This window comes from Pelophylax lessonae (genome assembly GCF_965119305.1).
Source record: "Pelophylax lessonae genome assembly, chromosome: 7".
Taxonomy (NCBI): domain Eukaryota; kingdom Metazoa; phylum Chordata; class Amphibia; order Anura; family Ranidae; genus Pelophylax; species Pelophylax lessonae.
In genome coordinates this window covers 85,129,647-85,147,021 of record NC_138774.1, presented here as the reverse complement: position 1 = coordinate 85,147,021, position 17,375 = coordinate 85,129,647, and the positions used below count along the sequence as shown (strand labels likewise).

At 45.5% G+C, this 17,375-nt stretch overlaps 2 protein-coding genes across 2 annotated transcripts in view; both read left to right on the top strand.

Moving 5' to 3' along the window:
• The window catches only part of LOC309559345 (cytochrome c oxidase subunit 7A2, mitochondrial-like), a 361,900-nt gene that overhangs the window by 168,860 nt on the left and 175,665 nt on the right, over nt 1-17,375 (top strand). The gene's annotated exons all lie outside the window — the stretch shown is intronic.
• The window catches only part of LOC309559344 (adenosine deaminase domain-containing protein 1-like), a 109,197-nt gene continuing 94,274 nt past the window's right edge, over nt 2,453-17,375 (top strand). Inside the window, exons 1-2 of the mRNA XM_082262578.1 lie at nt 2,453-2,491; nt 7,119-7,287. Coding sequence (XP_082118704.1) covers nt 7,243-7,287 — 45 coding nt within the window. The 5' untranslated portion in view covers nt 2,453-2,491; nt 7,119-7,242. The remainder of the gene's footprint in view (nt 2,492-7,118; nt 7,288-17,375) is intronic.

The following is a 17,375-nucleotide window of genomic DNA, read 5'->3' as shown; positions in this document are numbered from 1 at the left end:
ATTTTATGAGATGCACCTGTTTAATGTGCAGCACAGTATACAGAGAAGAGTGTATAACGTACAGCACAGTATACAGAGTGGAGCGGTGTGGAGTATATAACATACCCCACAGTATACAGAGTAGAGTATATAATGTACCACACAGTATACAGAGGAGAGTATTTAACGTACCGCACAATATACAGAGTAAAGTATATAACATACAGCAAAGTATACAGAGTTCAGCGGTGTGGAGTATATAACGTACAGCACAGTATACAGGGTAGAGTATATAACATACCGCACAGTATAGAGAGTAGAGTATATAATGTACAGCACAGTATACATAGTACAGTATATAACGTACAGCACAGTATACAGGGTAGAGTATATAACGTACCGCACAGTATAGAGAGTAGAGTATATAACGTACAGAACAGTATACATAGTACAGTATATAACGTACAGCACAGTATAGAGAGTAGAGTATATAATGTACAGCACAGTATACAGAGTAGAGTATATAACGTACAGCACAGTATACATAGTAAATTATATAACTTACAGCACAGTATACAGAGTGGAGCAGTATAGAATATATAATATTGTGGTTTACACTGACCAATTCCCTATCCCCGGCCTAATACTTGCTGCCTCCCCCCCCCCCCCCCCCGAGCTCTGACATCATCCTGTGGCATCAGCTGAAAAGCCTTCTAAAATGGCGGATGGTTAGTAAAACAGGATGACTGATTCTGACAAGTTTGTTTCTGACAGGTGTGAAGCTTGTAGAACTACAAGAGCAGAAGTGGCATAGCTACGTACATTCAGCCCCCTCACTTTCCCTCCTCTGCTTGGCTTCCTCTTAACCACTTGCCGACCAGCCGCCGTATAACGGCGGCAGGTCGCCAGGTTCCCGTGAACTGCCATACCTGTACGGCGGTTTGTGGGAGCGATCCTGAGGGCGCACGTGCGCACCCACTCGCCAGCGGGGAAGCCAACTGACAGGGCCGGCAGCCGCCGGGCACCCGCGATCGCTCCCTGTGAAGAGAGAACGGCGGTCTGTTGTTGTAAACACAGCAGACCTTTGTTCTCTCAGCTATCAAAACAGAGCTCATGTGCACCTCCTATTTAGGAACACAGGAGCTCTGTGTTGATTTCACAAGCCCATCCCCCGCACAGTTAGAAAACACCCCCTAGGCTCACCCTTTGATTGCCCCTGGGTTAACCCCTTCCCTGCCAGTGTCATTATTACAGTAGAAGTGCATATTTTTAGCACTGATTACTGGAGTAATGTCACTGGTTCCCCTAAAAGTGTCAAAAAAGTCAGTTAGGGGTCCAATCTGTCCGCCGCAATGTCGCAGTCCCGCTAAAAATCGCTGATCGCCGCCATTACTGGTAAAAATAAATAAATAAATAAAAATGACATAAATCTTTCCCCTAGACACGATATCTTTTGCGCAAACCAATCACTATACACTTATTGGGTTTCTTTTTTTTCTTTACCAAAAATATGTGGCAGAATACAAATTTGCCTAAAAGGATGAAACAATTAGATTTTGATTTTTTTTGGGACTGTTATATAGCAGAAAGTGAAAATATTGTTTTTTTTTTTTTTTTCTGAATTGTCGCTATTTTTTTCTTTAAAAAAAAATAAAAAACACAGAGTTCATCAAATACCACCAAAAGAAAGCGCTATTTGTGGGGAAAAGAAGGACATCAATTGTATTTGGGTACAGCGTCGCACGACCGCGCAATTGTCCGTTAAAGTAACACAGTGCCGAATCGCAAAAAAAGGCCTGGTCACCTTCCGGTCCAGAAGTGGTTAAGCAAGGCACTGACAGGAACACAGACAGGAGAAATACCGCAAATATCACCTGACCTGGAATAGAAATGGCTGCAGGGACATATATTGTGTGCGCTATGTCTTGGATAAAGGAAGTATATATATTTGTGAGGAATCTTCCGATATATATGTGATGTACGCCTATTTCCGTACCTTAGCAGCGAGCGTGAGCCGGGATACGCTCACTTCACTAGCGAATAAAAAGGTTTTGTTTTCCTGCAAGTCTACGCCTGAAAATTCCATCTTTGGTACAATCCATGGGACATTTCTTGGATCTGCTACAATACGGCCAATCACAGATCCTCCCAATGAGAGGGGGTGAGAGGATCCTCATGGGCGTCTCCATTTATCACCACTCCTTCTCCAACATCAGGAGTGAGACAGCGTGCAGCCTATCAGTGACACAAGCTGTACCTCTCTACATACATTACATAACACTAGGTGTAAATAGGGACACGCAGGGGATCTCCACTATCATCCAATGGGATAACGCTTAGTAGACGGCCGCCAACCTGATAGGCGGAGAGGAGCGTCTTCTTGTCTTTTGATTGGGTGGAAGTAATTGTGTTGCCGATAGGGTAGAGGATAGCGCTGTGCACAGTTATTGGCTGCGTCGGCTGCAGGTCAGGTGACTTGTGTGAGGAGCGGGAGCAGTGAGCGGAGGTGCGGGTGAGCGGGGTGTGTATGGGGGAACACGTGTATGGGGCGGTACATAGACTGTATAGAGGTGTTGTGGACAGGTGCTGGAGGATATCAGTGAGGGGTTGGCAGGGTGGAGACTGACAGTGCCACCTTTACCACATAAAGCCCACGTGTAAAATAAATGTGTATGTATGTATTATATCTGCATGTCTGTACCTGCAGCATGTGGAGGGTAAAGCCTCCACGTCTTCCTCCCTAGCTGCTGCAAGTGTTCCACAATTGTCAAAACTTGCATCCCCCCGCCTGCCATTGTGGTACCTCCTTCCGGCTTATATGTCTTGCAGTAACAGGAGAGACCACAGCGACCAGACAGGGGGGAGTAAGCATTGGACTCACCCAGCTATCATATACTCGCAGCAGCCGAAACGCGGAAATATGGCGGCTTTTCTTTGCATGGAGAGGTAAGTCCATACACACTTCTTTTACAGGTGGGCATTACTTTGTAACAGAGAGGTTGATTTACTAAAACTGGAGAGACCATAATCTGGTGCAGCTGTGCATGGTAGCCAATTGGCTTGTAAGGGTCCTTTCATATGAGCTTTCCACCTGGTGGACTCTGTTTTGCTCAGCGGGGATCGATCCGCCGATTTCCCCCCCCCCCACTAATCAGGCGGATGACCGGTCCATCTCAGCTCAATGTGCAGAGACAGAGGTATCAGATCCCTGCTCTCCTCTATGGGAGATCGGATGAAAACAGATCATCTGTCCATTTTCATCCGATCCTCCAGATGAATGAAAAATAGGGTTTCCATCTGTATGGATTTCATGTACAGAATCGGATAGCAGCGGGTGTCAGCGGACGTGTCACTGCTGACATCCGCTGCTCCATAGGGATGCATGGAGCATCCAATCAGGTCCGCCTGAAAAACTGACAAGCGCACTTGATCGGAAAGCCTGTGTGAAAGGACCCTAACTTCAGCATGTTTAATTAAAGTGGAGTTCCACCCAAAAATGACACCTTTCAGGGGGGAGGGGGGAACGGGTACCCGTTTTTGACAGGTACCCCTTCCCCTCTTCCGGGACACCACGGACGTCCGTCCCGGAAGTTCGGCCCCTCCTCCTTCCCCCGCCGCCGAGCCAATAGAAATGCGCAGTGCTCTTTGCGCATGCGCAGTAGGGACCCGGCTGTGAAGCCACAAGGCTTCACTGCCAGGTTCCCTTACCGGCAATGGCGACGGCAGCACCCAACATTGCTGGACTCCAGGACAGGTAAGTGTCCTAATATTAAGGCCTCATGCACACAGGGCGTTTTTACAGCCGCTGTAAGTAGCGTCAGGCGTTTTTTTTTTTGCAGCTTAAAAACGCCCCTCCATGTTATTCTATGGCCTCATGCACACACAGACGGTTTTGAGCTGTAAGTGGCCTAGGCGTTTTTAAGCTGCAAAAAAAAACCCACGGCCTGCGCGTTCTGAGGACCAGCGTTACAGCTGCAAAAACGCCTGACGCTGCTAAAGGCTGAATAACGTTGCTTATACAGCGTTAAGCCAAGTTTTTTTTATGTTCAAATCAATAGTTACCTATGGGAGCCTATTGATTTGAATGGAAGGCGCATCGCAAGTCAGATCAGGATGATCCGACTTGCGGTGCGACTTGCGCTCTGAGAATCTTGAGGGGGATCTCCACGCCAAAATTGGAAAAAAAACAGCGTGGGGTTCCCCCTAAATCCATACCAGACCCTTATCCGAGCATGCAGCCCGGTAGGGAAGGAAGGGGGACGAGCGAGCGGCCTCACCCCCCCGGACCATACCAGGCCACATGCCCTCAACATGGGGGGGTGTTGGTGCTTTGGGGCAGGGGGAGCTCTGCACCCCCCCACCCCAAAGCACCTTGCCCCCATGTTGATGAGAACAAGGGCCTCATCCCCACAACCATGGCCGGTGGGACAGGAGACGTTTTGAAAAGTTTATTAAAAATCTTCATCCGGTCTTCTCCCCTCCGCTCTTCTGGTCTTCTTCTTTCTCCGGTCCTCCTCTGACGATGTCTCCGGTGATTATGCCGCCCTCTGGTCTCTGCAGCTTGTTATATAGCCATTGTGGGCGTGGCATCCCGGTGATGTCATCGGGAGACCCCGCCCCTTGATGTCACAGATGACATATGTGACATCAAGGGGCGGGGGTCTCCCGATGACATCGTCGGAGGAGGACCAGAAAAAGAAGAAGAGCAGAAGACTGGAAGAGCGGAGGGGAGAAGACCAGCGCGGAGAAGACCGGATGAAGATTTTTAATAAACTTTTCAAAACGTCTCCTGTCGTTATTTACATACACTGCCTTTTATGGGGTGAATGGGTAGGGGTACAATGTACCCCTACCCATTCATATAGGGAGGGGGGTCCGGGATCTGGGGCCCCCCTTGTTAAAGGGGGCTTCCAGATACCGATAATCCCCCTGCCCACAGACCCCCACAACCACCCGCCAGGACTGTGGGAATAAGGCCCTTGTTCTCATCAACATCGGGGCAAGGTGCTTTGGGGAGGGGGGTGCAGAGCTCCCCCTGCCCCAAAGCACCAACACCATGTGGCCTGGTATGGTCTAGGGAGGGTGGGGCTGCTCGCTCATTCCCTACCCCTTCCTGCCCTACCGGGCTGCATGCTCGGATAAGGGTCTGGTATGGATTTGGGGGGAACCCCACGCAGTTTTTTTCTGGTGTGGGGCTCCCCTCTAAATCCACACCAGACTCAAGGCACTGGTTTGGAACCTGGGGGAACCCCACGCTGTTTTTTTTCCCATTTTCCGACTTGCAATGCGCCTTCCATTCAAATCAATAGGCTCCCATAGTGAACCATTGATTTTGAATGGAGGCAGAAAAACCGCTGCCAAAAGCGACGTGGCCAAACGTGCAATAACGCAAATGGAAAAAGCTACTGAAAGCACGTTTTTACAGTTGCTTTTTCCTCGCGTTAGAAGTGGCTCTGCAGCTAGTTTTTTCTGACGCCCCGTGTGCATGAGGCCTAAAAACTAAGAGCAAAATAAAAAGAGTGAATATTATGAATCGTTAACTGGCAAACAAACATAGTAACCAGGGTTACGCATGGACTTAACTTTGGCTTTAAAATCGCAAACATAGACTAAAATGCAAAACGGCAATATGTGTATCCATATATACTGTATATATCAATATAGGTCTCTATATACTCCAACCTTGATGCGATCACAGAGGTTGGTGCGCCCTTCTCTTGTTGTTTTTCAGTGTATTTGGATACCCTTGGTCCTGAGGGGCAGCAAGACCTTAGGTGGTGTTAACAAAGACCACTCACCTTCTCGCAGACCACTTGAGCGCAAAAGAAATACTGTTTTGGATGATCCCATTCAGCCTGCCCATACATGTTTCGTATCTTGGCCGGTTCCTATTGAACTGGCCCGGGATTCCAACTGTTTATAGCCGGCTTAAGCTTTTTTGTTCATTCAACCTAGTGGGCTGAATGGGGAAAAAAAATGAACACAAGCAGTGTTAATACAGTGATCTCCCCCACTGCACTATTGTGTTCTGACAATTGTGCACTTACCCCCAGTCAGAACACCCCGGACAGCGCTTGCAGTAGAGATGCACTGTAATTTCGGTGACCGAAACATATCGGCCGAATATGGTGTTTTCAACATTTTGCCGATCGAGAAAAAGGTGCCGATAATGATTTCCTGCGGTTTTGCCTCAATTTTATTGTGCTTTTGTGTTTTTTCATAGGTCATGTGACTCAAAAACCACATCAAAAACGTAACATGGGTGAGCTAGTAATGCATTCTTGTTGTGTTTTCAATGCATTTTAACTGACCAAAAATGCAGTAAGCAAGATTTTTAACACCACAACGGAAGCGCAACGGACCACTGTGAAGACACATAGAATTTAAAGGGATGCATTTTTCTTGAAAGCTAAAGGTGCCGATAATGGCCGACAATGAATTTAAATATATAAAAAAAAGATATACTTATTAAAATTCATGATATTAATACAAAAGTCAAATAATACAATTATATATAATAATTTTTTATTTTTATTTTTTTAAATGTCGTTTTCCACCAAGTGCATCCTAAATTGTCGGGTTTCAGCACTAAAATTTCCATTCAGGTGCATTTCTACCTTGCTGGTATTGGCTGCAAGCGCTAATCGGATGTTGATCGGCTGCTGGTTTTCAAGCATGCTAGTTTGACAGAAGCGAGATCAGCTACTGTCAAACAGGCAGCTGTACATATGGGCCAAAAGTTGGCTGTTTTTGGCCAATATTCGGCCCATCTGTATGGGCAGCCCATTTATTAGTCATTTTTATTTTTGTTCAACCACCAGGTTGTATGAAAAAAAAAGACTTGATTCCACCATTTACACACTTGATGTGAATGGAGGAATCACTCCCACAGAATACACTGATTAACACTGCCAGGTGTAGCCTGCAGTGCTGATCATGCAGAAATTTTCCAACAGGCGGGTTGTGCAGAACTCGATTTGTCCCTGCTGAACCAGCTATATTTTCATCCATGTATGGCCAGCTTTATTGTGTTACCGGCAGGATTTTCAGGGGAAAAAAGGCCTAAATAGGAAACATGCAGCCCACTCATCTAAAGACTGGTAAGCTGAAATATATTAAAATGTTGTTTTTGATTCTAGATACAATAATCTGCTGCCTTCGCCACCGCTCCCTTGTAAGAAAATCCTCTCCTGAAGTGTCTTCTGAATCTGTCATTTTTGGGACTGTCTCAGCGGTTAAGTGATCTAGTGATCCTGCCCTGCCATGGAAGTTTTTGATGAGGAACTGTTAGACTTCGACGTTGATCGAGTAAGCACACAGTTTTTTTTAGGATTAATTCATAATTGAACTGGTGAAAAGGGGTAAAATGACACTAAAAGGTCCAGCTTAAACAGACCTCTCATTAATGCACAATGTTGGAAATTACATTCTTATTGAAAATTAAAAGAAGACTAGAAAATACCATTGTTTGGGTCCCAGAGAGGGGAAGGTCCATGTATACTGCAGTAACGTGCACCGCTGTACTTGGGCTACAACACCCATGAGCCAAAGCGCCACTGATCCAACTGCACATGCTTCCCTCACATTATTTGTTCTGGTTCCACCCACATATTTATCTGTGGACAGTTTATATGTGCTTTTACGTACCAAAACAGCCAATGCTGGCACAAAAAAAGTGCAGTAAACTGCCCATTGATAACATTTTGGGAGTAGCCAAAGCAAGTGATGTTAGGGGCGCATGTCCAGTTGTATAACATTCAGTATTCTATTTTGGAAGCATGCCAAAGAGGGTGGCTACCTTCCTACATACAATGGGGCCATGTAAGCTGAGTGTAGCCACCCTCCAGCATAAGGTTCCGGGTCCCCTGGGGGGGGTTAGTGATTGGGGCAGGGATGTCCTTTGGGCTCCCTGCGGTGATTATTGGGCTGGGGGGAGCGGTTGTTTCATCATCCACGGGTCTGCGCCTCACGTGGCCGGATCGGGCCGAAAATTTAGGCCTCAGCTTTGCTACCTACTCATGGCTGTCCTAGTGACTGTCCGAGTGACTGACCAAGCTGTCTGGGCTGCTGGCCCAGTTGTCCAAGCTCCTAATCAAGCTGTCCGAGCTGTGATATAGCGGATGGTACTGACAACGGATGTGCCCCTCACATGGCCGGATCGGGCCAATTGAGGCCGCGGCTTTGCAGCCTACTCGCGGCTGATAGAACTAGCGGTCAAAGTGACTGACCAAGCTGTTCGAGTGCCTGACCAAACTATCCGAACTGCTGATCAAGCTAACAGAGTTTCCGGTGGACACGCGACTCACACAGCCGGATTGGGCCAAAAATTGAGGCCGCGGCTTTGCGGCCTATTCGTGGATGATGGAACTAAATGTCCAAGCGACTGACCAACCTGTCCGAGCTCTTAACCAAGCTGTCCGAACTGCTGATCAAGCTAACAGAGCTGCCGGCGGACACGCGACTCACGCGGCTGGATCAGGCCCCAAATTTAAGCCGCAGCTTTGCGGCCTACTCGTGGCTGGCTGTCCGAGCTGCTGGCCAAGCTGTCCGAGCTGTTGACCAGGCTGTGCGAGCTGCTGACCGGGTTGTTAGAGCTGCAGATGGGCATCCGCCTCCCAAGGGGGGCACCTTATGATCAGCCTGGCGCCTCCCTTGAATCGGGGGACACTGTGGGGGCGTTTCATTTTGGTTTTTAGCGAAGTGTAGCAGCCATTGTGTGGGTGAGTGTACTCTGTTCTCAGGGTGAGCTTAGTATATAGGGACAGTTTGGTCTGCGTCCACGCACTTTGGGTGCTCTGACTGTGAGGCTGATTACTGCACATGCCTATGCAAAGGCTCTGGTAGATATACTGATTATATCGGTGCGGGTAATTTAAATATTGGGATGCAGCTGCTGCAACGTCATCAGCGCCGTACCCCTTTTGGCCCGCAGTTCCTCAGAAGCAGCAAAGGTATCCCCCTTTTCCCGCCTACTGTACCAAAATTGTCGCCAATCAGTGGACTTGTTCTAAACGCAATATGATGGTGCCTGAGCGTTTTGATAGACGGTATTCCCTTGAGGGGTCTCTGTTGAGTACATGGGCAGTCCCACTTGTGGGGGACTCTCCGGTCTCCAGGCTGAATAAATCCACCATAACTCTAGTGGAGGAGTCTCCGTTTTTTTAGAAGATCCTTTTGTCCAGAGAGCCGAGACTTTGGTCCGCCACATGTTTTACTGTGGCTGGTTTGGTCCTTGGACCGGTGCTCACCATAGCATTTGTGCCTGAAGGGCCGCCATCAACCGTGTTTGGGGTGGGGGAGGATGTCGTTGCTTCCCCTGAACCTGTGGACCTCCCTGATCAGACAGGTGGGTCCTTGATTTGATCGGCCCGGGTACAAGATCGAGTTTTCTATCTTCTACTCTAGTGCGATTCTCTCCTTCCAACCTGCGTTTATCCCCAGACCGCCTGCAAGATCTCTTCGGGGGGGTGCAAAACTTGCTACTAAAAGGGGTGATTGTTCCGGTCTCAGAATCGGAACATTTGTTTCCTGGTTTTTATTTCAAACATGTTTGCAGGTGCTAGGAAGGAAAGTGTGGTACGTGCAATCTTAGACCTCAAGTTTTGAACCGTTTTTGTGCGGGTAAAATTTTTTCGAATGGACTCCATTCATACGGTAGTGGCACCCCTACCTCAGGGGGATCTTCTGGCCTCTATCAATATTAATAGGCTTACCGTCATATTCCGTTATATGTCGGGCATCCGCACTTCCTCCACTTGCCCTGGCAAGGAGCATTGTCAAGATGTATCACCTTAGCCCAGTGATGGTGAACTTTGGCACCCCAAATGTTTTGTAACTACATTTCCCATGATGCTCAACTATACTGCAGAGTGCATGAGCATCATGGGAAATGTAGTTCCAAAACATCTGGGTTGCTAAGGTATGTCATCATGACCATCATGGTTCCGTCAACCTAGTTGGACTATCTGGATCTGTTCTGGTCTCTGCTTCAGTCAGGGTATTCCTCCCATGGGACAAGTTCCAAAATCTGTTCACATGAGACCTCTGCAAGAGGGTTTCTTGCTATATGAAGTCAGAATTCACAGTCTCTAGATAATCTGATCCTGTTGAGCCGGGGCAGGAGAAGGTCCCGGCTTCGGTGGCTTCACTCTCCGACGCTTCCACAGGGTGATTCTTCCTTGCCCTGTACTGGACGGTGGTCACCATGGATGCCAGCCTGTCTGGGTGGGGTGGCATGTTTTTGACATAGATTGTGTTCAGGGGGTCTGGCCTCCTTGAAGAATCCAGACTACCGATCAATATACTGGACATCTCCTCAAAGGTGTTTCATTAGTGTTGTCTCTGGTGGGGAACTCCTGAGTTGGTCCTGTTGGCCTCTCATCTCCACAGGAAGGTGTTTGGGTTTGTGGCACGATCTTGGGATCCTCAGGCCATCGACACAAACACACTGGTGGCTCCTTTGGAGCTGGTGTCGTCTGAAATACGGCGTTCCTCTTCTGGAACTTCTGCCAAGACTCCTGCGTAGGCTCGAGGCAGAAGGATTTACTGCCATCCTAGTGGCTCCAGACTGGCTTTGCCGGTCTTGGTACGCAGATCGGTTGCGGTTGGTCGTCAATGTTCCTTAGTAACTTCCTCTTAGAGGAGATCTGTTGTCTCAAGGGTTAATCTCCCATCTTTGCTTTATAGTCACTGGCTTTAACGGCTTGGCTGTCGAAGCCAGGGGCTGCAGGCTAGAGGGTTGTCTGAATCGGTGATTCCCACGCTGCTGCAAGCTAGTAAATATACTTTTCGGTAGTTTTACAATCTTTGGGGAGCATACTTTGCGAATGTGAATCCCCTAGGTTTGACCTCATATTATATGGTTTTGTTAATTTAAAAGTAAAGTTGTACAAGAAAATTGTATAGTGTATGGTCAGCCTTCGGAATAGAGGAGACAGATCAGCAGCAAAACTACAGATCTATGACCACTTTCATACAGCTCTTTCTATTGCTTACAGTGGGTATGGAATTTAATCACCCCGCCCCCTTTAAAAATAATCACATTTTTTTTTTTTTTTTGCTTTGCAGCCAGAAATGAAGACAGCCACCATTTTTGTTTTATCCATCTCTATTTACTCAGTGCAACTTAGAACATCCAATTGAAAGATATAACTCCAACATGTCAGAAAAATATTCAAGAATAATATCAAGAGTTGGAAAAAGGATCACCCCCTCCTAAAAGTTACTTGTAAACACTATCAGGCGTAGCTAATCACCTTGATGGCACACAAAGCTATTTGAATCTCAACTGTGATCGGCTGTGGTCATTATGATTAGCTCAGCATAAAAAGAGCTTTCCTGGAGCATTTCAGTCCCTGATAGTGCAACTGAAGCAAACCATCAACTATGGATGTCAAGGCACTGTCAAAAGGTCTCCGGGATAAAGTTGTGGACAGGCACAAGTCAGGAGATAGATACTAAAGAATTTCAAAGGCTTTCTCAATGCCTAGAAGCACAGTGAAGTCTATTATTAAGAAGTGGAAGGTGTTTGGTACAACACAGACCCTCCCTGGATCAGGACTTACTCCAAACTGGATGAAAGAGCCAGGAGGAAACTGGTCAGAGAGGATACCAAGGGACCTACAGCATTTCCGATGCAGTTGCAGGATTTTATGATAGAGTGGTCATTGTGTGCATGTAACATCAATATCACAAATTCTGCACAAATGTGGTTTGTATGGGAGGGTTACAAGAAAAAAGCCACTCCTTAAGAAAGGCCACATGCAGTCACGACTGAGCTTTGCCAAAACGCACCTTGAAGATTCTAAGGCCACATGGAAAAAGGTGTTAATGGTCAGATGAGACTAAAATGTAATTATTTTGCCTCAACACCAAGCTATATGTCTGGCGGAAATCTGATACAGCTCATCATCCAAAAAAACTCCATTCCTACAGTAAGGCATGGAGGTGGTAATATCCACTTATGGGGGTGTTTCTACACAGCAGGGACTGAAACACTTGTCAGGATAGAAGGAAAAATGCATGGGGCAAATACCATCAAATTCTTTAGGAACATTTGCTGCCCTTTGCCAGAAAGTTGTCAATGGGAAAAAGGTTTACCTTCCAACATGACAATGACCCAAAGAACACAGAAAAAATGACCACATAGTGGTTGACGAAGGAAAAGGTGAATGTCCTTGCATGGATTTTTGCTGCCCTTTGCCAGAAAGTTGTCAATGGGAAAAAGGTTTACCTTCCAACATAATGACCCAAAGAACACAGAAAAAATTACCACATAGTGGTTGACGACGGAAAAGGTGAATGTCCTTGCATGGATTAGTCAGAGTCCGGACTTAAACCCCATTGAAAATGACTTGAAGACTGCAGTCCACAAACGGTCACCAATTAATTTAACTGAACTTGAACAGTTCTGCAAAGAAGAGTGGCCAAATATTGCAAAGTCTAGATATGAAAAATTAGTAGAGACATATCCCGACAGACTAAAAGCTGTAATTAACCACTTTAAGACCAGGTCTATTTTTTAGACTTGGTGTTTACAAGCTAAAATATTTTTTTTTTGCTAGAAAACTACTTGGAACCCCCAAACATCATATATATATATATATATATATATATATATATATATAATATTTTTTTTTTTTTTAGCAGAGACCCTAGAGAATAAAATGGAGATCGTTGCAATATTTTTTATCACACTGTATTTGTGCAGCGGTCTTCCAAACGCAATTTTTTTGGAAAATAAATTACTTTTTGAATTAAAAAATAAAAAAACAGTAAAGTTAGCCCAATTTTTTCCATAATGTGAAAGATAATGTTACGCTGAGTAAATAGATACCCAACATGTCATGCTTCAAAATTGTGCACGCTCGCGGAATGGCAACAAACTTTGGTACGTAAAAATCCCATAGGCGACACTTTAAAAATTTCTTCAGGTTACCAGTTTAGACTTACAGAAGGGGTCTAGGGCTCAAATTATCGCTCTCGCTCTAACGATCGCGGTGATACCCTACATGTGTGGTTTGAACACCGTTTACATATGTGGGCGGGGCTTCCGTATGCGTTCGCTTCTGCGTGCGAGCTAACGGGGACAGGGCGCTTTCATTTTTTTTTTCCTATTTATTTTTTTAAATATTTTTGTTTACACAGTTTAAAAAAAAAAAAAATTTGATCATTTTTATTCCTATTACAAGGAATGTAAACATTCCTTGTAATAGAAATAGCCATGTCAGGACCTCTTTATTGTCTGGGGTCAAAGAGTCCTCAGATTTCACAAGTACACTTAAAAAGACAAAAAAAAAATAGTTAAAAAAAATCTACTCTTTATGCCAGTTGCTAGGCAACAACGTTTGATGTCGCTCCGTTCCTCCAAGACCATAGAGTCAAGTGAGGGCCATCTTGCCTCACTCGACTTCCTGTCTAAGAGGATCCGGTGTTCTAAAATTTCCTCGGACCCATGAAAAAATCGGACCTCGTCACTTCCGGGGGTCCTACGTCATGAAACAGCTGATGGAGTCTCAAGTGCGCATGCGCACAAGACATTATCTTGGTTTGGTAAAATTATAACACATAGCGGGCAGTTGACTGAGAGAAGGCGGGGCTGAGGTGGGACGGAAGACACCGCCGCGTCATCTGCAGAGCTGAATAGAGGAGGCGGGACAGAGGCGCGGCCGTGTAATACATGCAAGGGCTTAAGCGACTCCTTCTGTTTTATTATCTTTAGTAATTATCGTATTATTTATCCTTAGGATTTAATAACATTTAGTATTTCTATAATACAAAATAAGAAATACTAAATGTAATGAAATCCTAAGGATAAATAATACGATAATTACTAAAGATAATAAAACAGAAGGAGTCGCTTAAGCCCTTGCATGTATTACACGGCCGCGCCTCTGTCCCGCCTCCTCTATTCAGCTCTGCAGATGTGCCTCCGTCCCTGTAATGTTTCAGTGAAGCGGCGGTGTCCTCCGTCGCACCTCAGCCCCGCCTCCTCTCAATCAGCTGTCCGCTCTCTGTTATAATTTTGGCAAACCTCGAAACATTTCTTCTGCGCATGCGCACGGACGACTCTATCAGCTGTTTTGTGACACTCTGTCCACCGGAAGTGACGAGGTCCGATTTTTTTTTTTTTTTTTTTTTTTTCACGGATCCGACAAAATTTTACAACACCGGTGTTCCGTGAAAATTCCCTACCCTCGTCACTTCGGTGAGGGTACGTCATACATCAGCTGAGCCGCTTGTCAGTGCGCATGCTCACAGCTGTGGAGGGTAGGGAATTTTCACGGGGTAGTGTTTCTTCACGGAACCCCGCCTCATTCATCAGCTGTTGCCACGCAAAATCATCTCTGCTCCAACCCGTCAGACTTCCCTCACCTCTGCTCCAGGAAAATTTAATTGGCAGTGTATACAAATCACGGCTACAGTGTTTTAGAATGTAACAGTCACGCATTTGGGACGCCGCACCTGCTGATGAGGGAAGTCTCCGAGATGATATAATTTAGCGGCTGGCCATGCACACATGCCATGCAACAGCTGATAAATGACGCGGTGTAAGGTTAAAAAACACTACCCCATGAAAATTCCCTACCCGCCGCAGCTGTGAGCATGTGCACAGCTGTGAGCTGCTCAGCTGTTGAATGATCTACCCTCACAGGAAGTGACGAGTAGGGTTACACCGAGATCGGATCGTTTTCCCTGCTGCCGGCAGGTCCGTTAAGCGTGGAAAAGGACCAGGACACGGCGGGAGGGGGGCACCTTTTCCACTGCCCTGTAAGGGTGATCCCACGGCAAATCCACCGCTGGGACCACCGTTACCTGAAAGCCGATCGCCCGCCGTTTTTAAAAATACCGGGTTTATGGCAGCTATCTGCTGCCATAACCACAGTATTTAGCGTTAAAGTTGTGACGTACATCTGCGGTGGGTGGTTGGTAAGTGGTTAATTATCAAATGTTCATGTATTTACCATTTACCAACTGTAACGCACCTCATTTAAATTCCCAGCCCCTTTTCTTCTTTTACCATATTCAGGAATGGAGGCTCAGAGCCTTAGTGCTTCATTTAAAGTCCCAAATAACCTCCCTCTTTTCAATGACTGATCTAGGGATGGAGGTGCATGACTACAGATGGTATTCCTGATTATAGCTTTATGGCTATTATTTCAGGTGGCTGACCCAAATTTGGGGGTCTGCGACATACATATTGTGTGGATTTCATGGTACAATTTTTGGTTATATTTATTAATATGCCTCAGTCTAATGGTTTTGAGTCTTTTTCTCTTCACATGTGGTGTGGACATGTAGGGTTGTTGGGTTGCTGTTTGTTTCCGGGAGCTGCGATGTGCTCCAGCTACCTTCCCCTTCCCTTTCATTCCTCTTAGAAGCGAATGAATTCCTGTACTTTTTTTTTTTTTTTTTTTTTTTTTAAGATGAGGCTTTTTAACCACTTTACCACTAGAGCATTTTGCTGCGATTCAGCGCTGTGCGACTTTAACTGACAATTGCGCGGTCATGCCGTACCCAAACGAAATTTACGTCCTTTTTTTCCCACAAACAGAGCTTTCTTTTGGTGGTATTTGATCACCTGTGCTATTTTTACTTTTTGCGCTATAAACAAAAAAAGAGCGTTTATTTTGAAAAAATAACAATATTTTTAACATTTTTTTTATATGAAATTCCCCCCCAAAAAAGATGTAAAAACCGATTTTTTTTTTTTTTTTTTTTTTTTAATTTTTGGCCAATTTGTTTTCTGCTACCCATGTTTGGTAAAAAAAATCACAATAAGCGTATTTTGATTGGTTTGCGCAAAAGTTATTGCGTTTACTAACTAAGGGAAAGATTTATGTCATTTTTGGTGTTTTTTTTTTTAACGCGTAATGGCGGCGATCTGCGATTTTTTTTTTTTTTTTTTTTTTTTTTTTTTTTTTGCGGGACTGCGACATTGCGGCGGACAGATCGGACCCTTGACTGACATTTTTGAAACTTTTGGGGGTACCAGTGATATTACTGCAGTAATCAGTGCTATATATATGCACTGTTACTGTAAAAATGACACTGGCAGGGAAGGGGTTAATTTTATTGGAGAGGGAGTGGTTAACCGATTGCCGACCGCCGCAAGTAGATATACTGCGGCGGTCAGCCCCTCACAGGCAGAGTGACGTAGGGGTAGAGCGATCGGGGAAGAGCGGCGGCGATCGCCGCCGCTCCTCCCCTGGCCCGACTCCCGCTGTAACTGAAAACAGCGGGAGCGAGCCTCCGGCGGCGCGCAGCGCCGAGAGAGAGGGGAATGTCTGGTGACGTAGACCTACGTCGCCAGACGATAATGAGCCACTGTGCTGCAGTAGCAGCACAGTGAGCAGTGGTAAAGCGGTTAACAATACAGTAAAAGTGCTGCATCTTATGGATCCTCTTTATAAAAAAAATTTTTTAAAAATCACATTTTGTTGCTTTGCAGCCTGAGATGAAGACTGACATAGTTTTTTACAGCTGTATTTACGTCTTATAACATCCAAGTAAAAGATAGAACACCAATATGTCAGAATAAAAATTAAAAAACAGAATTGCAGACTTGGAAAAAGGATCAACCCCTTGTGTCAGTATTTTGTTGAACCACCTTTTGCTTTAATAAAAATCTGCTCTCAACATTACTGCTACTTTTTTTACTGTATTTTTTACTGTATTGGGAATTATCAAATGTGTTTTCATGTATTTACCATTTACCAACTGTTTGTCACGCACCTCATTTAAAGTCCCAGCCCCTTTCTTTTTTCGCATAAGGACTAGGTGCTGTTCAGGCCTAGAATGACAATCTTGCCTAAAGTAGCTTCTACATTTCACCCTCGCCAGAACATTGTTCTTCCATCCCTTTTTATATGGCTCTGGTTCATCTAAAGGAAATTTCCATCCATTGTCTGGATTTGTTCGGGGGCTCTGCAAGGCTACCCATTATCCACTGCTGAAGACTGAAACCCAAACTTCCCATTCCACCATCTCAGACAGACCTTTATTCAAGCTTATGGTCTCAGAGATTGGGTTCCCCCATTTCCTGCTGAGGAGTACTCTACTAGGTCTGTGAGCGTCTCTTGGGCTTTATGGCATCTGGCCTCTGTTTTCCAGATCTGTAGGGTTGCTACCTGACCTTCTGTCCATATGTTCTCGAAGTTCTACCAATTAGATATTTCAGACTTATCTGATGCCAGCTTTGCCTAATGTCCTTCAGGCTGCTCTTTAAGTTCTGTTTATTGGTTCTATTCGTGTTTGCTATTTTGCCAACCCTTCCAAGAAGTTGTCCTGCTTTTGGATGTCCCGAAGGTCTATACGAGAAGTCCACTCTAACACTAAAATCTCTACATCTGCAGGCATCTACGATCTAAGACTAACCTATCTAGCCCCCTAAAGAA